At 42.4% G+C, this 20,378-nt stretch overlaps 1 protein-coding gene across 7 annotated transcripts in view; it reads right to left on the bottom strand.

The window, feature by feature from the left end:
- Window positions 1–20,378, bottom strand: part of DIP2A (DIP2 acetate--CoA ligase A) — a 144,632-nt gene that overhangs the window by 48,734 nt on the left and 75,520 nt on the right. For 5 of the 7 annotated variants that reach the window (XM_089680886.1, XM_089680888.1, XM_089680889.1 and 2 more), the window contains exons 2-5: window positions 17,781–17,852; window positions 3,357–3,476; window positions 560–679; window positions 98–340 (exon numbers count right to left, since the gene is read on the bottom strand). In XM_089680886.1, the coding sequence (XP_089537012.1) occupies window positions 98–340; window positions 560–679; window positions 3,357–3,476; window positions 17,781–17,852 (555 nt within the window). The remainder of the gene's footprint in view (window positions 1–97; window positions 341–559; window positions 680–3,356; window positions 3,477–17,780; window positions 17,853–20,378) is intronic. The other 2 variants (XM_089680891.1, XM_089680892.1) reach the window with 1 other exon arrangement.

Below are 20,378 nucleotides of genomic sequence, written 5' to 3'. Positions count from 1 at the left end.
CCAACTGCTATCTTGACAAATGCCCTTCAGCCTTGCTGGCTAGTATTCTATTATTAAGTTGTACCATATTGATTGGTAGCACATGCCCGATACTGACCTATCTGGGCATGTGCCATGAGGTCTGCCAGCATGGTGGCAGCTGCGATGACAGGGCAGCTGTTGGAGGCGGCAGGCTTGGCTCCTGGGTGGGATGAGGTGGAAGATGCTGATGATGAGGTGGAGGAGCCCTGGGTTACTCTGCTAATCCAGGGCTCTACGCTGGAATGACCTTGAAGCGGAGTGGATGTGATGCGTCCCTGACGGAGCAATGAGCCCTCATCCTCCGAAGCTGACGAGGTGTCTGTGAGTAAAATAATCATGACAACTGAATAACAGTGCTTGTTGTACAAAAGGTCAAAACATTTTAGGACCAAACAAACCAAACAATTCCAAAGAAAGGGGGAATAAAGTCTACTGTACATGGGAGTCAAAGCTTATTACTAAAAGGAGCACATCAAGACATACGGTGGTGAGAAGACATGTACCTGCAGTCACTCAGGGAATAAGAAAGTAGAATTACCTGGTGGAGTATAGGTCTCTAGAGAAGACTGGACAAGAGCTGAGCGCCTTTTAGAAGGCATAGGCATTTTTCTCTCCTTGTATTTGGCCAAAGCTGCTTGCACGGCTTCTGTGTGAACATCTGCACAGGAAAAATGCAAAGCTGGGGTTAGCAAAGATTTCATACATACAAAACTTAAAACAAAAGTAATTATACTAATATTTCTTTAAGAATGTCAGGGATGACTCGTTACTAAGCATGATATTCCAGCAAGTCCAGCCACGCCCATCCATGATTTGCCTGTATATTTTAAAGGGCAGGCCTGAAGGTAGGACCCAGGACCCTGTCAACAAACAGGAAGAGGATGCAATGTTTGCACTGTTCAACACCCAGGTAAACTAGATATGGATATTAAAGTGCAGATTGCATCAGATATATTTTTTCAATGGGAGAGAAGAGACTGAGTAAATGTTTTCTCCTGCCAGTGACAAATAGATTACATAATCACAGCCAGACAATATAACTTGAGCCTAAGGACTAATTTAGAACGATAAAAGGTACAGCTTTTTTGAAAAGTTGTTGGCAGATGGGTATGCAGGTGGTCAATGGTGGATTTAAGAATAGGCACCCCCACTGCCTTTTTTCACTTTTCCTTTCTACCTCTTTACGGAGTGCTTATTTTGATTAACCCTGTGGTATGGACAAACAGGCCACCTTCCAGCACTAATGTGAACAGTTACAATTCTTTTCGCTTCATTGGTGAGTGGACCAACATCAGACATTATACGAGGGGTTTCAAGTCAAACTGGAACTATTGAGTTTATATAATAAAAAAAAAACACATTTCAAGGAGTGGAAACTGCATTTATTTTTTTACATACTCCCCTGCAACATTTATACACTTATCCCAGCGTTTAGCTAATGCCTGGAAAGCTTTGGCACAGAAAGAATAGTCACTACACCTGAACCATCCTAGGACAACCTGCTTCACTTTGTCATTAGTGCTGAAATGCTGACCTCCGAGGAACTCTTTTAGGGGTCCAAACATGTGGAAATCACTCGGAGCAAGGTCCGGGCTGTAAGGGGGATGTGGCAATACCTTCCAGCCGAGTTGCTGTATTGTGTGTGTAGTGTGGTGAGCAGTATGAGCTTGTGCGTTGTCTTGGAGAAACAGGGCGCCCTAAGCGATCCAAAAAATCCCTGTCAAAACGCTCCTTCAACGTAATGCTGACTTCAACTCTTCTGTGCTGGTCAAAAGCAGAAAGCTGTCTTGGTACCCTGTGTGTGCGCTAACTTTTCAAAAATGTATGTTCGTGAATGATTGTGTTCACCATTCCCACAAAAAGATTTGTGCAATTTCACTACAGGTTATGCGTCGATTATCCAGGATCAGGCATTCCACGTGGTGAATGTTCACAGGAATGGCTGCTGTGGGCTGGGAACCACCATGGCCGAGATCGTCACAGACAGATGTATAGCAATCTTTGAAACATTTGCACCATTCAAATGTCTTACTGCGGCTGAGCATCTCATTGTTTCTGAGTCTGATTTGCCGACGCAACAATACAGCACTGAAATACCCTGAAGACTGAGCGACCAGACAAATTTTCACTATGCTAGAAAATCTCTATATTCAATAACATTTCTGACACATAGATGTCTGCAGAATTTTTCTTTGCTCAGGTGTAAAACCTGGAGAAGTCTTTATGAATGTATCATTTTGCTTTCAAATATTATGCTGTACATGGCTATCAGAATACATTTTGTTCAATTAAAGTGGTTGTAAACCTCAAACATGAAATGTGAACAAAGCATATCCCTCTATAGTGTGTACTTGTTGCTCTCCAGAGCACTAAGTGTCATTCCTATCTGCTGCTTCATTCCTCTGCTATTTTTACGAATCACTTCTGACAAGTTTTTGTGACACCAAAAGTAACAAAAGCAAAAAAAAAAGGTTAAAGGAGGAGGGACCTCCAGCAGATTCACAGCCTGAGCTCTGTTTCTGTATACAAGGGATGTGTCTCTTCCCTCCAGTCAGCTCTCAGAGCTCCTCTCACTGAGCTCTGTAGTGTATCATTTCAGCTCCCTGCCCCCTGTATTCTGACAGCTCAAACAATCTGGCTATAGAGAAGAGAAGACTGCAGATAAATGGGTGCAACTTGTGTAGGAGGATTTGTTTCATCTCTGTGTATCATTTCAATCACTTCACTGAGTACATGTAAGGTTTACAACCACTTTTATCAAAAAAAGTAATAAAGTAAGATAAGAAAAGTAAAAATTAGCAATAGTTTCATAAAAGAACTACAGATATATTAAGTATCCACAAGGTAAAGTGACTTTGCCTCATTAACTCCAAAAAATGCTGTGCTAAAGTGCAACTGTGCTATCAGCTTAAGTCAATTCAACACATTCTAGGTGCATCAAAACAAGCAGTGTTCACAGCCTTACAGTTTGCTTTCTTTAGGAAACAGTATACTGCTGAAAAGGCCCAACATACCAGCGGTTGAGTCAAAACTATAGCTCTGCAATCAGAAAAGCTCATACTCCATATCGATTAGAGTGTCCTGACCTCTGACTCAGCAGGAGTAATTGTAAGACCTCTACAGAGAGGCCACTGCATCCGCAGAACTTTTCTGCGGTATGCTGGCAGCAGACTTTTCCACTATGGATGTGGCAGCCTCCTAAAGAAAACAAACTGTACGATTTTAAACACCTTTAGCTTAAATGCTCCTAAAACTGGAAGTTCATCAGGGATTTAAATGACAACTTTATTCTATAACCATGCAAATAGTAAAATCATCAAAGAGAGAAAACCAACCAGATCTAAATCGCTCATCCCGTGAACTGGTGGACCGAGACCTCTGCTGCTTGTTGGTGGTTGTTGTAATTTGTGATGAACCCAAGAGTTTAGCGTCCGTTTGCAAAGAAGGATCTACTCCTAGATACAAATACAAATGTCATACATGTCAAACGTGTACACACTGGATACCTATCACACATAAAATTGCAAGTTATATTTATTTTTCTTCTGTGTGTGGCATTTTCTATAAAGCTGAACTCCAGGTATAGTTTTTTTGTTTTTTCTTAACCAGGTTCCTGCTTGGACCAATGTAAGTATACATATTTCATACCTGGCTGATCCTTGTGGAACACACCTGGAATTCAGCTTTAAAAGGTAAACTGCTGATGGAACTGGAAATTATGACTTGAAACGCATACATGGAATGCATCCTAGCTGCTCAGAGCTACAGTTTTTCAAGCAGGCATAGCTGTAGAGCACCAATCTACCCCAGTCCCCTTCCTCAGGAATCTGATGATCTAAAAACCCCTCATGCCTACCGGTTTGTTAATCAAGAGTGGATTTCCCAAACACACACACTGTAGGTTGCTAGCTCCCTCACATACAGAATGCCTGTTGTATCAAAGACATTTTCACAGCCATCAATCAAATTTAAAACTGCCTTGGAACGCTGAATCTGACAGGCAATATATCATGCAGAGAAAGGAAACCTGGTAACAGTGAATAAAATAAAACTTAGATAAAAAAGGTAAATTGCATGGACTTAAAGCCCAAACCCGGGAAAACTAAAAAGCCTCCCCTTGCAGAAGGTTGTGCCCATAAAGTAAGGATTAAATGCTCGCTTATGTCTAGGGGACAGGAAAAACCATTTTACTTACTCGATCTTCGGCTCTCCTGAATGACAGCAGCCCCCTACACTCCAGCAGTGGACTGTTCCTCAGCATAATCATGTCCAGTGCAGGGCTGTGAATCCTGAACTGGCTTGATAATGTCCTTTTTCCCCCGACGATCAGTGCCACCGGCTATAGCCAGCAGCACTTAGTGTATTTCTCCCCAGTGTCAGAATACAATGACACAGTGGGAGTGATTTCCACATCCACCTCAAAATGTGTGGATAGGGGAATTAGGTCATTTGTTTCCTTTCAATCTGCTGGTTGAATGAAAAACATGATTAATGTACAGCTAGTTTTAGGCTGAACATTTTTTCCCCCCTGATAAAGATAAAGGATATGCTATGCAATTGTAAAGGCACATGACCAACTATATATAGATTTGTCGTTTTTAGGTTATACACACTTTAATTTGTTAAATTACAAAGAGCAGCAGCAGACAGAGTTGACACAGCCAATGGCAACAATCTGGCAAGAAGCTGACACACAAATGTGAACAAATAAATAAGATACCACTTTTAGATGGACTGGCACATTTATGGATTTAACATTCCACTGTCCTGTAGCTCCAAGTGCTTCCATCCCAAACTGTTTAGCTCACTGGCTTAAAAAAAACATTAAATTTTTTCTTAATTCTAATTATTAGCAGGGGACCCAATGTCGACCTGATTTCTGATCGTTCTTGATGTTTCCATACGGAGAAGAACATGCTCTGCCTATCTGGCTGGACTTGCAGTAAGGAAGGGGAGAAAATTCTGCTTAGTTTGGCTCTGATGCTCTGGGTCAGGGATTAGAGCTTAGCAGGAATCACTCACTCAGCAAGTAAAACGCCCAGAACTGCCTGGAAAACAAAACTGAACAGTAGACATATCCCAGTTTCGCTCTCAACCATCTGATAGATGTGCAAAATAATAAATCTTCTTATCCCTTACCTAATAAAAACTGTTCAACATATACTAGAAATATGCTCTGCAAATCATTACGCTAAACCGTTTTACTAAAATTCTTTTTACAAGCCCAGAACAGATGAAAAGTTGGTGCAAGGCCGCTTCTTATAAAGAGTGCCCCAAAAAAAGGAACTACTAGTGTTGCCCTTCTGTATACAAGGCTTTACCTACGTAAACATGACTTGTAGTTTAGCAAGAATCTGATCATCTTTTCATTCACTGTTCACACATTCAGGGAGCCCAGTCTGCTTTCCAAATGGCCTAAAGACTTTACACCATGGATCCAACGCGGTACTGGAAATATTCCTAAAGCATTCTGGTCTTGAGGACTCAACAGCATCACATATTAATGCTACAAACACCCTATTCCACTTCATTCCAAAGGATAGATGCTGAGGTACCATGCTCCCACCTATATCAAGCAACAGAAATTCTTACCAGTCCAGACAATCCATTATCTTTCTATTCTAGATTGTAAGCTCGAAAGAGCAGGGCCCTCGATCCCCTCATGTTTTGCATTGTATTGGTATTGTTCTGTCACATGTTCTGTCCCCCTTTGTAATGTACAGCGCTGAGCGAACCATTGGCGCTTTATAAATACTGTATAATAATAATAATAATATTCTTGCCCAGTTTTCACGGTCTAGTGCCCACTGTAACCTAATGTTTTATTTAATTTAAATTTATTTATTTCAGGTACTTATATAGCGCCGTCAATTTATGCAGCGCTTTACATATATATTGTACGTTCACATCAGTCCCTAACCCTCAAGGGGCGTACAATCTAAGGTCCCTAACTCAAATTCATACATACACATACTAGGGCCAATTTAGACAGGAGCCAATTAACCTACCAGCATGTCTTTTGAGTGTGGGAGGAAACCGGAGTAACCGAAAGGAAACCCACGCAGGCACAGGGAGGACATGCAAACTTCAGGCTGGTGGTGCCGTGGCTGGGATTCGAACCAACGACCCTAGTACTGCCAGGCGGAAGTGCTAACCATTTACCCACTGTGCTGTTCCTGTTGTAAATAAAACAGGAGTGGATCCCTGTGTTGCCACTACCTATTCTCTTCAAATTTCAACATCCTATGAATTCCTTTTCCACCAGTATTGTAAAGACTGTTTTTATGAACAGTTGTGGACTTTCTCAGCTTACACAATTCTGATCATTCTTTTCTGACCACTCTTATTAAACAGTGGTTATCTCACAGGGCTGCAAATCCCTGAATGTTTTTTTTGCCAACTATATGTAAACTCTAGTACTGACAATGTGTGAATTTCCCCAAGAGGTCAGTAGCATCCAAGATCATTACAGGATCAGTATTTTAGGTCACACAACTTCCCCCTCTGTTGGTCAAACAGTGGTCCCCACACTGTGGGCCTTTTACTGCCTTTAACCAGCCCACAGGGGACTATTACTCCCACTGACATCAACGATGGGGCACTATTCTTTTTTTATACAAAAGGTGGGCACTATTCCACCCACTGACATCAACAGAGGGGCACTATTCCTCACACTGATACCAACAATGGGGCATTATTCCTTCCACTGATACCAATGAAGGGGAATTATATCGCATCCCACTAACCATGGGTGCCAAGTCATTATACTATTCCCACTGCTCACCAACCCTGGGGCACGGTTTAGTCCCCGCTGATGTCTGGGAATTTTCTACTCCCAATGGCAAGTGTCTGGTTCACCTAGTGGTTGAAGGACAATGAATTAGTCCTTTGTTTAAAAGGTTTGAGGACCATGCTCATATCTGCAAGCTTGATTGATTGAAATGCAGCCACATCATTTTATTATTGAAGAGAATGCCATAGGCTGTGAACACATGATGGGGAGATTTTACACAAGATAACTACACCTACTCTAAAGCCAAAACTTTTATTTTTTCCTTTTTGAATAGAGTGGTTAATGGTGAGGACCTCTGTCAGGATTGTATTGCTGTTTGTGACCCCACTAGCGAGATTCACTCTTTAAATTTTCCACGTGGTACTGTTACCAGGAGTTAAAATGAGGGGAACATCAAAAACTTGAGTTGTTACCAGAACCGGAATAGAGGGCAAACCATCTAACGGGATCACAGGGAGTTTAGGGGAACCCCCCCCCAAAAAAAAAAAAAAAACACACATGGGTTGCTGGAGGAGTGGGCTGTGTGTCTGTGCCGGCTTTCCTCCCCTTTCCACTGCTACCAGTGTGTAGCCAGGTGTGCTTCTGGCTGTGTGTGTGACAAAGCAGGCTGTATTCTCCCCCCCCCCCCCCCGTTGCTGACTGAGAGGAGCACTGGGCTGTGTGATCTCTAGCCAGCCTCTCTCCTCTCAATTCCCTGCAGCATTTCAGGGCGGGTTGTGTGTTTGATCCCCTTCTTGCTCCTGTTTCTTTGGCTTCCCACCTGGCAGTAGAAGATCAGATCGAATCAAGGGGGGATGACAACGGTGTGCACTGGGAAATGTAGTCTCAAAGGAACACAGCTCTATACAAGTGAAGGGAAGCTAATGGGCTGTGAACTACAACAACCACAATTCCATGCCACAAGGTGGAGGAGAGACAGGACTTTTTCTGGGCAAATCTGCAGTGTTTAGGGGCAGAACAGTGTGGGGGGTCAACGAATGCACACCTGTTGCTGGTGTCAGCATAGGACAGCGGGCAGACAGTGTGGGGAAACCAGTGTGAGTGGACCTGTGCTTACCAACATCAAGACAGAGCCTGTAGGGAGCAGAGGGAGAGATTGGACCACAGAGAGTTGCTGTGCCTTGGAATCCAAACTGGGAAGCCCTGTTGCTATATGTACCTACCTCGGAGAGGAACTTATTGAGAGGATCTGATCATGAGGACTGAGACTGCTGGGCCAACTGACCTCTAAACATGTGAGGCCTGACCTGCTGCATGCCAGGATTGGTGAGCGGATCTACAGAGTTTAATCCCTTACCACCCACAGTTAATGCAGTAGAGACAGGTCCTTACTTAACAGCCCATTAGCCATCTTTTGCGAACAGCATTGAGAAGACAACTACATGTGCACCACCTTACAGAAGGGCTCCGACAATATCCAGCTAACCTTAATAATTAAGCACCGGCTGCTTTAGACACCACTAGGGGTACCTCTTTATCAGTAATGAATACTCCCACCCTTTACTGCAGGGGTAGGCAACCTTAGGTGATCTACCTGAGCAACATGAAAGATCAAAGATCACCGTGATTCAGTACCATTTAAAAAGAAAGAAAAAAGAAATTAACTTGCAAGGTCTAAATAAATAGTAAGGAAACTGTAGAAAAATGTAATAAAACAAATGCCACTGTAAAAATACAAATTTAGCTTATCCTGAAAATGGAAGTGTCAGTCAGTAGGGCGGTGGACGGTGTCAGTCAGTAGAGCAGTGGATGGTATCGGTAGTTTTTATTTTTTAAAAAGCCCTGTTGAAAGGGGAACATACAGAGGAGCCTGAACATGGCGGCTGCGGGGAGCGAGTGGCTCTAGCTCGCTGCTAGGACCCGCTTCCCGACCTCCCTAGGGACCCGCTAAAGAAACCGCCTCACCAGCGTCTGGAGGGCAGTGGAGCTGAGCCCGGAGAGCCGGGGATGGCCGTGACACGGAGGCTATAGAGACGCGCCGGTTCCCCCGGCGCTGTGTAGAGAGCGAGATCCAAGCGGCTGGCAATGAGGTGACGTGGAGGGTGCACGTGACCAGCCGCGGAGGATCTCTGGGGGAAAGCAGAGACCGGCCGGCGTCCTGATATGACAGGGAGCTGCTGCTCCTCTGTTACCGGCTTTTTAGGGCTCATAACCCCCGGCTTGCTGCTGAATATAACCCTCGGCCGGCTGATTGATCCTGGGCCAGGGAGACCCGGGAATACCAGAAGACCCACCCTGCGTCCCTGGGGCGAAGTTTAGAGAAAAAAGCGAAGCACAGCATCGGAGACCCAGAGGACTCCCCCCCAGGACTGAGCTGATGTGAAGGACCTACATCCAAGCCTGGAGCCGCTGTCGGGGTGAGTGAGAGCTGATGTGAGCTTGTGGTGTAATAGACCCCTAAGTGACAGTGGGGGACAAAGGGGCTAAGGAGGTGAGGGGAGGATTCCCTGGGTCTAGAAGAGAACAAAAGAAGAGCCCTAGGTGCTTTAGGAGAACAAAAAAAAAATAAGGAAAAATTATAAGTATATCTGGTCCACAAATCACAAAGGAGCGGTATAACCCCATCTAGAGAATATAGAAGACAAAAGACATATAGAGGATATGAAGAATAAAGGCCCCAAGGGAACAGGGCTCAAAGGGTCTCAAACAGGCACGATAAAGAAATTTACATCACATGGAAATATTACGCCAGAAAGGGCCCAAGGCGCAAGTGCAAAAGAGGAAATGGACATTAGCTTAGGAAATAGCCCTAGATTATCACTGGATATGAATAGCTCCTGTAACCAACAAATAGCGGTTGGCTTGGGGAAACAAGAGCGTGATGGTGAACTACAAGTACCAAATAAGAAGGAGATGATAGAAATGTTTCAAAATCTGGAGAAAATGATAAAACATGAAATGACAGCTATTCGCAATGATTTAGGACATTTGCTATTGAGAATGGAAGAAACAGAGGAGAAAGTTAAAACCCAGGCCCAAACCATAGATAATCTATGGAAAAAAACAATCCATCTGGAGAAAACTCAGAAAAAACTGCTCTATAGGATGGAAATTCAAGAAAATAAAGAAAGAAGGAGTAACCTTAGAGTACGAGGAATCCCAGAGTCTGCAAAAGGGGAAACATTATATGAACTAGTTAATAAAATTTTAAATTTCATAAGAGACAGACCTGAAACAGACGGGATCAAACTAGATGGAGTGTTCAGAACAGGAAAGTTCAAACAAGCTAATGAGAAAGAAAGACCGAGAGATATAACTGTCCAGTTCCAAAAATTTGGGGTCAAAGAGGAGATATGGAAGAAGATTAAGGGAAGATCAGTGATTAAATATGGAGACTTGACTATCCAAATTTATGCGGATTTAACATCAGAGACTCTTTGGAGGAGGAGATCCCTGAGACCCCTGTTGGAGCAAATGAGAAATCAGAATGTGCAGTATAGATGGGGTAATGCAGCATCTCTAATTGGATGGAAAAATGGGGTTACAGCTTATCTGAGATTCCTGGAAGAACTGAGAGACTTTTGTGATAGACTGGACTTGCAAAGAGTGGAGATAGCTGGGTGGGAAGAAGAAGAAGAAGGAAGAGGAGTTACGGCTGATACAAGAAAAGAGGACTGGCAGCCGGTGGGGGGGGGGAGAAGCAGGGAGGTCCAGGGGTTGGTGAGAGAAGGGAGGGAGAATTAAGCAAATAATATGTTTTTTCCTTTTTTTTTTTTTTTTTGTGTTCTCTCCCATCTTCCCCTGCCCCACCCCTGTCGTTGGGGAAGCCCTTCAGGAAGCTCCGGTTAAGGGGGGGAATAAAGGTTATTGTCGAGCCCAATTGACAGAGAAAGGGGATCTGGGGAGGTCGGAGGAGAGGTAGCCGTCCATGGGCGGAGCTTACTCCCAAAAATTTTAAATCAATCGTGGAGTTGGATCCACAAATGATTTGTAGGCAGGTTGTAAGCCTAAAAATGGGTAGGGGAAAAATAAGGAAGGGGGGGTGGAGGTGGGGGGGTGAGATGGGGATTGGGGGGTGGGGATGGGCGAGGGAGTTGGGGTGGGAGAGAGTAGGGGGAGGGGAGGTTGGGCTAATATTCTGCAAGATAGTAGGGCGTAAAAGGAGGAGTCGAGTTAGAGGAGAGATAGATAGAATTAAGAAGGATGGAAGAAATACAGGTTATAACATATAATGTGAATGGGCTGAACTGCCCTGGGAAAAGATTTAAGTTGTTTAAAGAGCTACACCATAGGGCAACATCAGTGGTATTTTTACAGGAAACACATTTCGAAATAAAGTCAAATGTGAAATTAAAATCTAAATATTATCCAACATGGTATTATGCTGACTCTCCAATTAAAAGAGCAAAAGGGGTGGCAATAGGGTTGGCAAAGAACATCAGATTTGAGGTGGAAGATAGAAAGACCGATCCGGAGGGGAGATTCCTGTTCTTGAAAGGTAAATTACAGGGAATAGAGTGTACGTTAGCCAATATATATTGCCCTAATAAAAAACCGGAGAGCTATTTGAAGGGTCTGCTGAAAAAATTGATGGACTTTAAAAGAGGGCATTTGATAGTAGCAGGAGATTTTAATCTCTGCATGGACCCACAAAAAGATACAACCTCCCCTGTGCAGAGAGAAGGTGGTAGGTCTCTGAGAGCTTTGAAAAAAGTGATCCACGAGTACCAACTGGTGGACACCTGGAGAATAATGCATATGAAAGACAGAGACTATACCTTCTTCTCCAATGCACATGAGACATACTCGAGACTGGACTATATCCTAATAGATCATCAACTTATAGAACCGTTGGTTAAAATAGAAATAGAGATGAGTACATTCTCAGATCATGCCCGTCATAATGAAAATGGGATGGGGGAAACGGTGGACGGGAGGCCTAGGATGGAGACTAAATGAGGCCCTTCTTTTGGACGAGGATATAGCTCAGAAGATTGGGGAAGAGATTAAAGTATATTTTAAAGAGAATGAGACAGGGGAAGTATCGACAGCTACAGTATGGGAAAGTCACAAGGTATATATAAGAGGAATCCTGATTGCAATGGGAGCAAGGAAAAAAAGAGAAAGAAGAGAGAGGGTCAGTGGGCTCCTAAAAGAAATCATGGATTTGGAGCAGATACAAAAGAAGAAAATAACAAGAGAAACAAAACAGAAGTTAATAGATAAAAAAGATGAGCTAGAGAGACTGATGGAAGAGGAGAGGAAAAGAGTATATAATAAGGTACTAAGTGAAAGATATAGATGGGGAGATAGACCAGGAAAATACTTAATGAGAGCTTTGAATAAAAAGAAAAATAGAAATTATATAGAAAAGATAAAAAATCCGAAGGGGGAGTTGGTATATTCAACTAAAGAGATTATTAAAGTATTTACGGAGTACTATAGAAAGTTATATAATATTAGCCCCCAAAGCTCGTCAAAAGAAAATGGAGAGGATATTAAAGAAAAAAGGAAGACCTATTTAAAAAACGCAGGATTACCAAAGTTAAGTGAAATACAACTGAACTCTCTAGATGTGGAAATTTCCCAAGATGAAATAAAAGCAGCAATAAGAAGTACGGGGGGTGGAAAAAGTCCAGGACCAGATGGCTACACAGTTAATTACTATAAAAAATATAGTGAAATATTGTTACCTAAGCTAAAGAAGTATATGAATGAGCTGGGAGGAGGGATGGAGAGTAGAAGAGAATCTCTTCAGGCCCATGTTGTACTCATTCATAAGGAAGGAAAAGACCCCTCTCAGTGCTCTAGTTATAGACCAATTTCATTATTGAACATCGATACTAAGCTGTACGCAAAGGTGCTAGCAAATAGGCTGAAGGATTTAATGCCAGAATGGATCCATGGAGATCAGGTGGGCTTTGTCCCAGGGAGAGAGGGTAGGGACAACGGGTTGAGAACTCTGATGCTAATCCAGAAAAGTAGAAAAGGAAAAGCCCCGGTGCTGCTGCTGCCAATTGATGCCGAAAAGGCGTTCGATAGAGTGGATTGGGGCTTCATGATGGACAACTTAGAAGTGCTGGGGATTGGAGAGAGAATGCGTGAGTGGATAGGTAAATTATACAGGGAGCCCACCGCAATTATTACGGTAAATGGAGAGAGATCAGAATCCATAGGGATGTCCAATGGAACAAGACAGGGCTGTCCTCTGTCCCCCCTGCTATATGTTTTGTCATTGGAACCTTTGTTGTCAATGATAAGGAATAGTGGTGCGGTAAAGGGAATCCAGATCGAAAATATAGAACACAAAGTAGCGGCCTATGCAGATGACCTATTATTCTATGTAGGTAACCCCCGAATAACATTACCAAAATATAATGAAATTTTTGAAGGAGTATGGGGAACTATCAAACTTAAAAATTAATCCAACAAAAACAGAGATCCTGAACATCAATATATTAAAGAGTGAAAAGGAAAAGTTACAAAAAGAATTCCCCTTTATATGGAGAGAAAAAGATTTAAAATACCTAGGGATAAAACTCGCTATCTCTTACAAACAACTGTATAGATTAAACTATATTTCCTTAATAAATGAGATCAAAGAAGAATTGAAAAGATTAGGAGGAAACCCATCATGGATAGGACGTATAAACCTAGTTAAAATGGTAATTATACCTAAAATACTGTATAGATTCCAAATGGTTCCGATCAAACTCCCAGAGGCTTTTTTTTAAGATAATAAAAAAAATGTTAACAAGATATATTTGGAGGAATAAAAAACCAAGAATATCATATGAAATACTGAGTAGGACTAAAGAAAAAGGGGGAATGGGACTACCCGACGTCAAGAGATATTATAAAGCAGTAATTTTAGCAAGAATTTATGATTGGACATTTAACCAGAAGGGGAAGAGTTGGGTAAAAATTGAAAATGCACTGAGTGGGATTAGTTTGAGTAAGATGATATGGATTCCAGCACATTTTAGAAAAATTAATGAAAACACAAGTAATTACACTTTAAATGTTCTAAGGGTATGGGATAATTTACACAAAAATATGAAATGGGAATTCAACTCTATATTAATGCCTCATGCAAATACTGATTATTTCCCCCCAGGAAAGGATGAGATATCAGGGAGATGGTTTGAGAGGGAAGATGTCCAACTGAGAGATGTACTGGTAGAGGAGAAATTGAGATCATTTAAAGAACTTAAAGAGAAGAAGGGAGATATTTTTATTAGAATAGATGAGTGGAAATATCACCAACTAAAATGCTTTACTGGGAAATTACCAAAACCCTTGAGATTAAAGAAGGAGTGGAATATGTTTGAAAGGTTGTTAAACACGTAGAGATGGGAAACATGGTATTGCTAAAATTTATAGAATACTCACAGAATTAGACACAGACACAAAGTTAATTTTTATAACGAAGTGGGAAAGAGATATGGAGGTGGTGTTAGATGAGGATCAACAGAAAAAGATATTTAGATTGACACATGAGAACGTTAGTATGAGAGAAGTGGAGGTTAATTATAAATGTTTGACACGATGGCACATTACACCGAGTATTGAGCACAGGATGAGTGTGGAGAATTCAAAAATGTGTTGGAGAGGATGTGGAGAGATAGGCACAGTGTTTCACATGTGGTGGCAATGTCCGAAAATTCAGGCTTTTTGTAAAACAATAGTTAAATTGATAGAAATAATAACTGGAAATGACATAGGGTTAGACCCAACGATGTGTCTTCTACATAATGTTGAGACAACAGTAAATAAATATAAAGAATCAGGAGTATGGTATTATTTAAATGCTGCAAAAGGGTTGATACCCAAGTTCTGGCAGAAAACAGAGGTGCCGAAGGAGGAAGACTGGATCAACAGAGTAAATCAGATCAGTAAAATGGAAAAATCTTACTATATGCAGGAAGATAGGCTGGGAACATACTATTCGAGATGGGAAAAATCAAAAGTGAAAGAGAAATATAGAAAATCTCAAATTAGGAAGTTATTTAAAGTGATTGGGCCTCGTGAGACTGTGAGACTGGAAAACTTGCAGAGGGGAGGGAGGGAGAGGGAGGAGGGGAGGGAAAGAAAAGATTTATTAGAAGGGGTAAAATAGAAATGTTAAGACTACTTAAATGTATTGTGTTTCTTTTTATGAAATTTTTTGTAACAACATGAAAAACCAATAAATATTTAAATTAAAAAAAAAAAAAAAAAAAAAAAGAAAGGGGAACATACAGGGGGCCAGGCAGCAGAAAAAAAAGGAACAATGACAAGAGGGGAAGCAGGGGAGGCATTTACTAGACCTGATCCCCTGGACTTTTGTCCTGCAGCAGCTGCATGCTGGTGGGAGGGAAAGGAGGAGATGCTAGCTTTCAGCTGCTGCAGAAGGAAAATAAAGGGGATAGTCGGAAGACAAATATTTAAAAAATATGGATTCCCAGCAAGTAGCTGGAGATTCCGATTTTACCCACCGACTACCCTAAGGTGGCTGCCTAAGCAGCCTTATGCTGGGCACTAGCATAAGGCAGCTTCCTTGGAGCGCCAGGGTGGGGGATAGCAAAATCCAAATCCCCAGCCACTTGCTGGGAATTCAGATTTTTAAAATACCTGTCCATGGGAAAGAAGGGGGGCAGAGGACACTGCTATGGGAGAAAATGGGGTAGAGGACACTATTGTGGGGGGTGATGTGAAGGGAGGTAAAGGACACTGCTGTGGGGGTGACCCTGCCTATAGCAGTGTTCTCTGCCCAATTCACATTACCTCCCCCCACAGTAGTGTCATCTTCCCCCGTTTACATGACCCCCACTCCCCAACAGTAGTATTCTCTACCACTTTTCACATTACCCATCCCCCGGCCCACAGTAGTGTCCTCTGCCCCCCCTTTCCCCCACAGCAGTAAACTCTACTCCCCCCCCCCCCCCCCAGCAGTTTACTTTTCCCCTCCTCCTTCCCCTCCCATGGCAGTGTCCCAAGCAGTATCCTGACTATGTACACAGAGGAAAGGGTGAAAGGCAGCACATTCCTGGACACAGAGTGGGAGTGGGAGCTACCAGAGTGACTTTTCATATTAACAAGCTGGTGATTAGTTGCTAGGCCTTCACGATAAAGAAGAACCAGCACCTAAAAGGCGGTGGTCAGCGGTTCAGGTACCTGTTCTCGGTTTAACTGTCACAGGTTGACCATGATCGGCGGGTTGCCGATCCCTACTTTATTGTATGTGTAGGGAGGTTGTTTGAGACGTTATTGCCAAGAATTACAGTGCAGTTTCTTTTATGCCATTCCAGCTTTCACGGTTGATGCAATTCTCATTGATACTGTGTGGACTAGTGTAATGGGATTAGCCTTATTGCGGCATAAGTTAATGGCCGTAGGTGAGGCTAACTTGCCCGTCAGTTAATCGAATGTATTCTGTTGTCCCACTTATTTGTTCTAAGCATTGCATTTTCTTATCCCTTCAATAATACCTTCATCTTTTTAATTTTCAAGTTGGTCGTGGTCTATTTGCTGTGTACCATTATAGAGCAGTAGAATATTAACGCTTCACAGGTGTGAATAACCTATAACCAGGTGTGTCAGTGGGAACCAAGCAGGTTAAAGAGTTTTGGCAGAGAACAGAGGAACCATCATCACATGCAGCTCCTGCAATTCTAAAACTCCCTATTCTATCAATAACATTTTGGCTTTAAATACTTTATTATTATACAGGATTTATATAGTGCCAACAGTTTGCTCAGCGCTTTACAATATAATGGGAGACAATACAGCAACAATACAGTTCAATAGAAGAGGGATAGGAGGGCCCTGCTCCTTGAAGCTTACAATCTAGGTTTAACAACTATTCAAATTTTGAACAACATAGCCACTTTTCTTCATGTTTAAACATAAGTGCAAGTGGCATGAGGATTTTAACCACCTCCCGCCCGCCATATATGGAAATGACGGGTGCAAGGTGGTTCTCTCATTCTGGGAGGACGTCATCCCACTCTAACCGCGCATGTGGGCCCCCGGGGGCACGCAGTGTTGCGATCGGTGGTGCGCTGTATCCCTGGGACACAGCGGATCAACGATCAACGGAAAGAGCCGATGAAGTCGGCTCTGTCATGTGATCACCTGTGTCCAATCACAGCTGATCGCATGTAAATATGGAAATGGCGGTTATCGGCATTCCTTTCCTCATGAGCTGTCACGCTGACAGCTCGTGAGGAGAGGAGAGCTGGTAATCGACATTACTCAAAGGTGACGTACACTGATCATCAGGGCACTGATGATCAGAGTGCCCTGATGATCAGTGTGGCCCCATCAGTGCCACCTGTCACTGCCCATCCATACCACCTGCCAGTGCCCATCAGTGCCACATCAATAACAGATATCAGTGCCCATCAGAGCTGCCATTCAGTGCCACCTATCAGTGCCAGTCAGTGCCACCTATAAGTTGCGTTTATCAGTGCCATATATGAGTACTGTCTTTCAGTGCCCATCAGTGATGCCTGTCAATGCCACCTACCAGTGCCTCCTCATCAGTGCCCATCACTGTAGCCTCATTAGCGCACATCAGTGAAGGAGAAAAATCACTTATTTACAACATTTTTAGAACAGAAAGTAAGAAAAAACTTTTTTTCTTTCAAAATTTTCAGTGTTTGGTTTGTTTAGCAAAAAATAAAAAACCCAGAGGTGATTAAATACCACCAAAAGAAAGCTCTGTCTCAAAGAAATGATAAAAATGTCATATGAGTAAAATGTTGCATGACCGTGCAATTGTCATTCAAACTGCGACAGCACTGAAAGCTGAAAATTGGCCCGGGGAGGAAGTGGGTATAAGTGCCCTGTAGGCAAGTGGTTAAACAAATGCACACCAACCAGACTACCTGCCTCATAAAACCAGATTTAGATTTTGGCCACTTCAACCACTAAGAATACCAGCCTACAACTTGCTTAGCAGGTAACAAATTCCCTATAGCTCCACTGTTGTACACGTCCTGTCACATGACCCACAACTTATGAATGAGCTTTATGAGCTTACCTTGAATGAGTGGGATGTAACGAGCCAGAAGCTTGGCCCTCTTCTTCTCATAACCTTTCTGAGTTATGTCTCCTGAAAAACAAGGACACAAAAGTAAAATGTTAAACTTATTGAGCCTATTGTGTCATAAATATGAGAAAAGAGGCAATGTAAAACAGGCATGAAAACATCTCGGTTCGCACACAAGCCGCATTCTCTTACGCCAGTTCAGGCTGTGAACATAAGAGGATTTCACTGATTTTATGCTTTTTACTGTTACACAAGTAAGATTCTGTGCAACAACTATAAGATTTGCATAGCAGTTGTGCTGAGATATCCAAGGGAAGCAGGCAAGTATAACTTTTATGAATGTGCTAGGAAGGGAGTAAAAAAGAATAAGTACATTTATGTTTAAAGCTAAAATCCAGGCACTAAATCTTTCATATAAAACATATTTGTTAGGGTGCACGGATACCGGTACTTATACTTGTGAAAATACTCCTGATTTTGGGGTGCGATTGCGTTAACCCTTTGAGGACCAAGGGACGTATTTGTCCCATGTTTTTAATTGCCTGTATCATCTGATTAAGAACTTAAAACTCTTTTTTTTTTGGTTTGAGTCAAAATATTAGTTCTTATCAACAAACAACAAATGGATCTAGCTTTTTGCCAATTATTTCATGAAATGGCTTAGTTACAGCAACTGAAGTGTACGCACTTTAAAAACAAAAAATTGATTCTTTTGGCGTTCCGTAATCTTATGGTCCTCAAAGGGTTAATGGACCACAAAAATTAGCATGCGATTTGAACAGGAATGAGATTCCTGTCCAAATCACATGCAGTTTCCCCACTGCTCCTGTGTGAACCAAGGTTAGTCATGGCCCGAGTTCAGACAGGAGCAGTGTGGGAAACCTCCCTGCAAGCATGCCATTGCTGAGTCTCAGTGGTAAGAGAGGAGAGAAAGCAGCGGGTGTATATGTCTCCATAGTATGCATCCCCACTCAACCACTCTGCGCTGCGGGAAACCTCCCTGCACCACTCCTGTATGAAGTCGTGCTACGACAAGCCTTTGTTCACACAGGAGCAGATGGGAAACTGCATGCGATTTGGACAAGAATCACATTCCTGTCCAAATCGCACGCTATTCTTTTTTGTGGTGCACTGCAAAGTATCAGTAATCAGTATTGGTGGATCCCTAATAATCATCAATAGCCACAAAGGCCAAATTGTAAATCCACCTTGTGTGCACAAAATGAGTTTGCAAAGCAAGATAATTACCTTGCAAATGTAGATGTGGCATGTCTGTGTGTATAGCCTGTGTAGAAAGCAGAGATTTTGGAGGGACTCAGCATGTACACCACTACAGATTGCTTGCAGAAAACAACAGGAGAGGATGGACACAAGACCAGTCAACCAGCACAAGGAAGGAAAGCAGCAGTGACCTTTTTAATTAAAGGAATCTCCTGCACAGAAGCAAAGCACAGGCATTGTTTCTTGACTGAACATGAATTGCACATCAAGAAGCAAGAATGCGCAGGCCTTTTGCATTTAAGATCTATCACCAGAACAAAAGATGGCTTGTTAAACTCCCCAAATGCATAGAACTTGCCTAAATCCATGCAGGTACAGATTGCACAGTTGCAGCATACTATTCAAAGCCAAGGAGAGTGAAAACTGTTGGCTTGTTTTCTGAATGACAGCAGCTGAAGAGAAGGGGTTTCATACACAAAAACAGGTTGACAATAGCACAAGCCAGGTACTAGACTGTCTTGGACTTGCATAGTAGCTGATGTGTGCTTGTGTTTGTGTGCTTTTGTGAATAAAAGCATTCTTCTTGAGCAGATTCAATGTTAACTTCAGAGATGAGGCGTCGGCAGAATGGAGATGATGTGGGGCTCAGTGCTAGCTGTAACCCGACCCCCCCCCTTTTCCTTCATGGGAACCCCCAATTGTTTTAGTCTTTAGGGGGGGTAGAGCTACAGCTACCAATGACAAAAAGAAAGATTTATTCATTGCAACCTAGAAATAAGACCTTGCCTTTTCACTGGTGAACACCTCACTGAATAGATATGGAACTTCCTGATAATAAGCATAAATTGGACCGTATACATTGTATCCGAGTGCTTTCTTTAAATAAAAACATCATTTGCAACAAAAAAGCATTTATTTGTTTTTCAACACTCACTGCTCAGATTTTAATGTACGCAAAATCTCCTGGGGGATTTTTTTTCTCTATTGGTGATCTATTGGGCGTTTGGCACAGAGTTCTGCTTTAAGGCTCAACTCCAGGCAAACCTTTTTTATTTTAGGTATAGTGGGGGAACAGAACATTTCTGTCATGATATTTTTTGCCTGCTACCCTATTTGGGAGATTTCTCCTCACATTCTTTACCTTTGATGCTAGCACAAGAAATTGGGTGTGCAGATACCACTGGGAAAGGAAGGCATGGACAGCAATAAAAACACTGTCAGAAGAGTCCCTATTCAAGAGATTTCCCATCACTTCCTTTCAGGAAATTTTCCCAGTGAGGTTACAGGTACCAACAAAAGCCTGACAGAGGCGCTGACATGTATCTGCTAAGAATACCATTCCCTGCTAAAACATAAAAAAGTTTTGGC

This window comes from Staurois parvus, unplaced genomic scaffold, assembly GCF_062004578.1.
Source record: "Staurois parvus isolate SC_StPar_1 unplaced genomic scaffold, SC_StPar_1.0 ptg000251l, whole genome shotgun sequence".
Lineage (NCBI taxonomy): Eukaryota > Metazoa > Chordata > Amphibia > Anura > Ranidae > Staurois > Staurois parvus.
Note: the sequence above shows the minus strand (reverse complement) of the source record. Positions and strands in the feature narration are given on the sequence as shown.